We start from the raw sequence: 7,297 nt of genomic DNA, 5'->3' as shown, positions 1-7,297 counted from the left end.
GAACTCACTACATTTTATGGAACGCTTCCTATCATGGACTAGTCCTCCTGTCCCTCATCCCTATTTTCTCTAGATATTACCATATTGCCACTTATTATTCTTATATACCACAAATGATTATTCTGTGTCTACACCTCTCCATCTGACTCATTTCACTCAGAATAATAATCTAATATGTTGATGTATGTACAGATGATGCACTGTGCATGGCTCAGTGTTTTTGTGTAGTCACAAGAAATAGAAGTTGCACACCCGTACATTGTATCCACTCATTGCATGATAGACTGGATTCAAAAAAACTCCCTGCTGAACTAAACTCTGTGACAGATGACACAGTAAAGATAATTTGTGAAATTCACAATTGTGATCAAATCCAGGCTATTCACTACCCTGGGTGAGAGTATGGATGCCCACTACTAGCATTTTTCTCCATGAAGAAGTGAAGTGGCTGTTCAGGGGAAGGGTGCTCTCTAAAAGGGAAGTAGTGCAGTTCCTGTGAGAGCAAAACTCTGACTTTGTACAGCCCCAGTTGGACAAGGAATGGGTAGCTAAGCTTGTGTATTTGGCAGACATTGTTAATTTTCTCTATGAATTTAATATTTCTCTGCAGGGAGTTTCACAAGTAGTTTTTACAGTGAGACATAAGATAGATGTGTTCAAAAAAGAATCTGATTCTGGGATAGCTGTGTCTGAGAAGAAGATATTGAAATATTTCTACTCTTGCAAAATATTTTTGATTGGCACTTATATTATGTAGAAAGTCATAATCAATATGAAAAGTTGCATGTAAGGGCATTAGCTCACAACTTTAATCATGAGTACTCTGAACATGAGAATCCACGGAAAAGAAAACTCTGGGTTGAGAATCCCTTCATGGAAGATGCCCATTCTTGTGCAAAATAAAATATGTGGTTTTTTTTTTGTGGTTTTTGGGTCACACCCGGCAGCACTCAGGGGTTATTCCTGGTTCCATGCTCAGAAATTGCTCCTGGCAGGCACGGGGGACCATATGGGACACCGGGATTCGAACTGATGACCTCCTGCATGAAAGGCAAACACCTTACCTCCATGCTATCTCTCCGGGCCCAAAATATGTGTTTTAAGATCACTCCAGGCACTGTATTTCTAAACCCTACCCAACCTGGTCTGAAGAAGCAGAGTAGCAGGAAAGAAATAATAAACCAAGCTAGCCAGAAAAGGATGATCATGGAGTCCATGGCCTTTTACCTTGTACTCTCTGCCTACAGCCCAAAAAGCTAGAACACCTCTTTCTTTATTAAAACCAATTCCCAATACCAGGAGGCTTCAGGTCAAGAGAGAGAGACAAAAGTACATTTCAGTGGTCTTTTACATATCAAATGAAGAGGTTTAAGAAAGGATGACTTTGGGGGAACATCTTTGTTTAGGGTTGATACTGGGTATCATCTTACACTCTTGGAGCCGGCAGCTGGGGACTGCACACAGGGCATGCACTGACAGTGGCTAAGAGCAGAGTCCTGACTCCTGGAGCGGCTGCCCGGCACACTGAAGAGAACAAATTAAAAGTGTAAAGAGCCACAGGTTGCCAACCACTGTCCTAGGCCAAGGGCATTCCAGTTCTAATTTCCCCAATGTTTACCATGCCTATGCAAAAACAAACAAACAAAAAAACAAAAAAAACAACAAAGAAAAGAAAGAAGATGATGATGATGATGATGAAGAAACATACGGTTTGTTAAGAAGTTGCTGGTCTGTTGGGTTTTTTTAGTTTTTCTCTTGTTAAACAGTTTTGTTTTGTTACCTTTCTCTTCTATTTTTTCTTTCTTCTTTAAAACAGATATTTATTTATAACACCTAGCTTTTTTTCTTTTCTTATCCTATATCTTTTCTTATATATTCAAAAGAACAACATTACTGGAATTACCTTAATCAGACTCATAGTTTGAGGGAGGAAAATGGATGGTGCCAAGACCAGACAGAATGTATGTTCATTTTGTGGAAATAAAAACTGATCAGACATGAATACCAAATCCAAAGTCATTGGGGGGGGGAGGGGAGAAGGGAGATTTGGAATGCATGCTGGGAGCAGGGGTGGAGGGAGAACAGCACTGGTGATGGGAATGGCCCTCATTCATTGTCACTCTGTTCCTCAAATATTACTGTGAAAGAATAGTAATTCACTTTGACCACAATAAAAATTAAAAAATAAAAGAAGTGGTGGACCTCTTACTAAAACATATCATCTCCTTCATCATTATTTCCATATGACAAAATCATAAATCACCTTCCAACAACTCTTTTGCAAAAGTTTATTAAGAAGATTTCAAGACATTTCTTTTATTACCCCTTTTCTGCCTCCACCCCAGTTTTGGCACTGCCTAAATGCAGTCCTATAATTAACAGATTCTAATTTCTTGGTGCAGTTTTTCATAACAAAAGTATAAAAAATAAAGTCACTATATTTGGATGCTTCTTGTACTGCATGATCGACTGGCCTTTCCTTTCCACGAGACTCAAGCCTTATAAGTGAGTCCAACTCTTGTGTCTGTACGAGAAAGTCAGGGACAGCATGATAGAGGCGAGCAAGGAAACTTCCCAGTACAGACTGTGAGATAGGAAGAGTTTACAGAGAATGACCATGGAGACAGACTGGCAGAAGATGACCCTCATTTTAATAACCTGCCAAGAAAACAAAAGAAAGGAGTTTACTGCAGGGTGAGTTGGGAGAACCCATCCATCTACCAAAAATTTAAAATGCAAAACACATATGTACATGAATGGCATGTGTGCACTAATAATATCTAGACCTGTAACTGTTCAAAGCTTTTGAAAGTCCTTTAAGAGGAGTCGGAGTGATAGGAGAGCAGGTGGGGCATTTGCCTTGCATAAGGCCAGCCTGACATTCCATATGGTCCCCTGAGAACTGTCAGAAGTAATTCTTGAGTGCAGAGCCAGGAGTAATTCATAGTTTAGGGAAAAAAAAAACTAAAAATCACTCAATATTTTAAATTGAGAATACACAAATATTGAGATTGTGAAATGGTAGTTACCAATTTGGTGACTCAATTGGAAAATAAATATAAGCATAAAGAATGAGAAATTTTGGTTTATTTGCTTCTTGAGCCAATCCCAGAGGTTCTGGAGTTCACCCGAGCAGCACTTAGTGGGTGACAGAGGAAGCAAGCAGGATTGGGGATTGATACCCTCTTTGTGCCAGACACATTAAAGCACCCCTGAGCTGTCTCTTGAGCCCAGAGTGAAAACCTATTTAACATTATACACAAGGAAAACATCTTTGTTTCCCTCTGCTTTCCTTAGAAACATGGAAATATAGTCTTTTCCAAGATTAAATTAGAAAAAATTAATGACATCATTAAAATGATACATTAAGAATAAAGGTTATGGGCCCGGAGAGATGGCACAGTGGCGTTTGCCTTGCAAGCAGCCCATCCAGGGCCAAAGGTGGTTGGTTTGAATCCCGGTGTCCCATATGGTCCCCCGTGCCAGCCAGGAGCTATTTCTGAGCAGACAGCCAGGAGTAACCCCTGAGCACTGCCGGGTGTGGCCCCAAAACAAAAACAAACAAACAAACAAAAAAGAATAAAGGTTAAAGCTCAAGATGTTTAAAGAAAACCCTGTATCATGCATGCTAACATTTGTATGAAAATACAGGGGAAAAAACTCATACAGAAATATCTACTAAAAATTCTCTGGAAAAGAGACCACTATAAGAATGAGCATGCTGGATGTGACCCCCAAACCAACCAAACAAATCATTTCTTAACAAACCCATACTTTGTCAAAGGTGATGGAAAACTCCTGTTTCAGGGTCCTGAGATGATCTGGTAAGGGCTGCAGACTGTGAGGAGCCGGGAGAGTAGAACTCCCCCAGTGTTGCTATGCATTGCCTGCTTGCCTTCATGCCTGCCTGATTGTGAAGAATGGGAACCGAAACCAGAAAGTCTGCAAAGGACAGGCCAACAGGATATACGCAGCTCTAAAAAAAAATATGTCAGGGACAAACAGTTCTTGCCAGTTCTCACTGTGATCAAGAAATCATGGCCATGAAAAAGGAAATAGTGTCATACAGGTTTATGAGTACCAGTAACAAAACCTTTTACATCAGTAGCATAAAGAACAACATGTTACTTAAGAATTTAACTGTTGGTCTCTGGTAATCTGTAACTGTCATCTGAAAATGTGTACGTGACATCCGTGATTTGTGGTTTTTTCACTCAGCCCCACTAACTTCACCCGGCTCTACTGAGGGCTGTGAGCAAAAGACTAATCTGGCGAAATATGATTGGTGATAGCCATGCCTTTCCCTACCCCCGCTTCCCCATCGCTGAAAAGTATATAATCACATCCTGCCTGAAATAAAACTACTCTTGATTTCTCTTTTGATCTCATGAGTCATTACTAACTTTTGCCTCCACAGGTATTCAGAAGAGCACGAACCCTATCACGTTGTGTGGCTCTCCACAGGTTTCCTCACTGCTGGCCAGTGTAGGATAGGGCCCCCGATATAAGGGTCCCCTCTGGGGAGCCACATCTGGCGCCCAACGTGGTTTTCCTGCTCTTCTCCCTCGTCGCCGGTCGTTCCCGGGAATTCTCCGCGTCTCCCTTTTCTTTCCGTGAAGGGTGAGTTTCCCTTGCGCAGACGCGTTAAGAATTTCATGCATGCATCCCTCAGGGTGACTCTTCGTCTCCCTCCCAGGCGACCCCCGCCTTCTGGCCTCTCGTCCGTTGGGACCCCATATATCTTTCCTCTCCCTCCTCTTTCTTTTCGCTATGGGCTCTACACTCAGTACCGAGGAAAAATTCGTTCAATCCCTTCAGGATGAACTTATATCCAGGAAGGTTCATGTTTCTAAGGCAGACCTTTATCAATTTTTTAACATCCTTCATAAAGCTTCCCCTTGGTTTGTGTTTACCGCCCCTAAGATCGCCCGTTCCACTTGGTTGAAAATTGGGCAGGATTTGACGGATTTTTGTAACACACAAAATGATTCTGCTTTTAAGGACTGCATTCTTCAATATTGGAAACTCCTCGATGGCCTTATTACTGCAGCTCCTATCTCTTCCTCCTGCGCCGCTATCATCAAAGAGGGACAGGCTATCCTTACTAATGCTTCACGTTCTCATACTCCCTCCTCTCCCATGTCCCCCTCGCCTGAGACCTTTCGGCCCCCGCCATACGCCCCTGTTCCTGCAGATTCCTCTGCCTCGTCCTCTTTCGTTGCCATTACTCAGGCTCCTTCTCCCGACCACCTCTCTCCTGAAGACGCAGCCACGCTTGACGCAGCGGCTGCTGCTTACACTGCCCGCTCCCCGTCTGACCCCCCTGCTCCCTCCCACAGCTTTTCTCCTCCCTCCACTGCCTCACAGCTCCAGCACACCATTGATAAACTCTGCTCTTCTCTCAATCAAGTTCTCTCTAAGCTACAGTCCCCTAGTCCTCCTCAGGTTTACCCTGCCCTCCTTAAGCCTAAGGAGCAGCCTCCTTCTCAGCACCCTATGATCACACGTTCCCGTGCTCGGCCCCGTTCCCGTAGAACTACCCCTGCGCGCCCTGCTGCGCAGGCGGATGACGAGGCTGCTGACGACCCTGATGGAAACGTTATTGAGGCCGATGACGAAGCTGACGCAGATGAAAATCAATCTGCGGGCGAGGAGGAGGCTGCCGTCTCCGGCGATGCCTCTCCTCCTGATGCCGACGCTCCCACCCAACGAGCTACCGGCCGTATTTTTCAAGAGGACATTGAAATTAAGGAACTCGATCAGGGCTCCCTTAAGGAAGTCCGCAAGGCCGTCCTTGAGTACGGTCCCCAGGCTCCCTATACCCTTTCTTGCCTTGAATCTCTCTCCTATGGCGGCGCTCTTTTTCCTATAGAATGGCGCATAACTGTCCGCCGCTGCCTTAAGCCCCAGGATATTGTCCTCTGGGAGGCTGAATTTCAAAATAATTGCAAGGACCTTGCGGGACCCAGTAAAAAGGAGTATCTCCAACTTTCTGGCTCTGCGCCCTATGACACTATGCAGGCTCAGCGCCGCCTTCCCTATCACATTCTCAGTTTAACCTCTCAAGCTGCTCTTAAGGCATGGAAAGCTGTCGGCTCTTCCTCGGGCCCTGCTCTTCCTCTTGCAAAAATCTTGCAGGCAGATGATGAGCCTTATCACGCCTTCATCTCCCGTCTCCTTGAGGCTATTGATCGTACCACCGGAATCACTGATACCTCTAATCCTTTCATCAAGCAGCTTGCCTTTGAAAATGCTAATCCTGCCTGCCGCCAAATTCTTAAAGGTCCCAAGCTCTCCCGCTCCCTAGAGGACATGATCTCTCTTTGTAAAAATGCTCATTCTTTTGCTACCCAAGTGGCTGGTGCCCTTGTCGCTTTTCAAAACCAGTCTAAAGGTAAAATCTGTTATTCTTGTGGCCAGCCTGGTCACTTCGCGGGTCAGTGTCCCCAGCGCAGGCTGCCTGACATACAGGCAGGCTCCACTTCTGAACGCCCTTCCCTTTGCCCCCGCTGTCGGCGCGGGCGCCACTGGAGATCCTCCTGTCGCGCTATCACTGACATTGAGGGAAATTTTCTGGGTGAAAACCCACTCCTGAAACAGCGCCCAGGCCAGTCAAAAAACTCCGGCAGGGGTCGCCCCCAGACCCCGCACCAACAGCCTCGTCACATTCCTTTTGTCCCAGCCACTGGGGGAACGACTGGGACTCCCTCTCGCCAAATCCAAGTTCACTATCAGCGCCTCCCCTCCCAAACCCAGAACTGCGACCCTCAACCTCCTCCCTCTTCCGGGCCACCCCCGGTTCAGCAGGACTTGACTTGTGTTCCGCCACCCCCCTCTTATTAACTCCTCAGGGTGGTGTCTACTCTATTCCTACCGGTGTTTATGGACCACCTCCTCCTGGTTATTTTTTCATGATCATTGGTCGCGCTTCCTCTACCATTGATGGTCTTATCATCTCTCCTTCTATCGTTGATGGTGATTACTCTGGTGAGATTTTTCTTAATGCTACCGCTCCTTTTAAATCAGTTCAGGTCGTCCCCGGCACTCGCATTGCCCAAGCTCTTCCCTTGCCCCTAGCGGTGGAGCTGCCTGCCCTGCCCCAACCGCGGGGCGCCACTCATCCCGGTTCTTCTGATGTTTATTGGATAAAAACCATCTGTCGCGAACGCCCCTCTTCTATCCTTTCCCTCACCATCCAGGGCCGCCTCTTCCATGGCCTCTTGGATACCGGGGCTGATACCACCTGCTTTTCTCCTTTGGATTGGCCTCCTGATTGGCCTCTTTGTCCCTCTCCTGA

The 7,297-nt window shown here is 45.6% G+C and overlaps 1 protein-coding gene across 1 annotated transcript; it reads left to right on the top strand.

The window, feature by feature from the left end:
* The first annotated feature begins 4,770 nt into the window (after positions 1 to 4,770).
* Positions 4,771 to 6,843, top strand: LOC126016001 (endogenous retrovirus group K member 113 Gag polyprotein-like). Its single transcript, XM_049778516.1, has one exon. It carries the CDS (start codon positions 4,771 to 4,773, stop codon positions 6,841 to 6,843), a length of 2,073 nt encoding a protein of 690 aa, XP_049634473.1.
* The last annotated feature ends 454 nt before the right edge of the window (positions 6,844 to 7,297 follow it).

Source organism: Suncus etruscus, chromosome 8 (assembly GCF_024139225.1).
Source record: "Suncus etruscus isolate mSunEtr1 chromosome 8, mSunEtr1.pri.cur, whole genome shotgun sequence".
NCBI classification, from domain to species: domain Eukaryota; kingdom Metazoa; phylum Chordata; class Mammalia; order Eulipotyphla; family Soricidae; genus Suncus; species Suncus etruscus.
Note: the sequence above shows the minus strand (reverse complement) of the source record. Positions and strands in the feature narration are given on the sequence as shown.

Excerpts from the sequence above, each read along its gene's own strand:
- LOC126016001 (XM_049778516.1), top strand. The coding sequence starts at position 4,771 with ATGGGCTCTACACTCAGTACCGAGGAAAAATTCGTTCAATCCCTTCAG.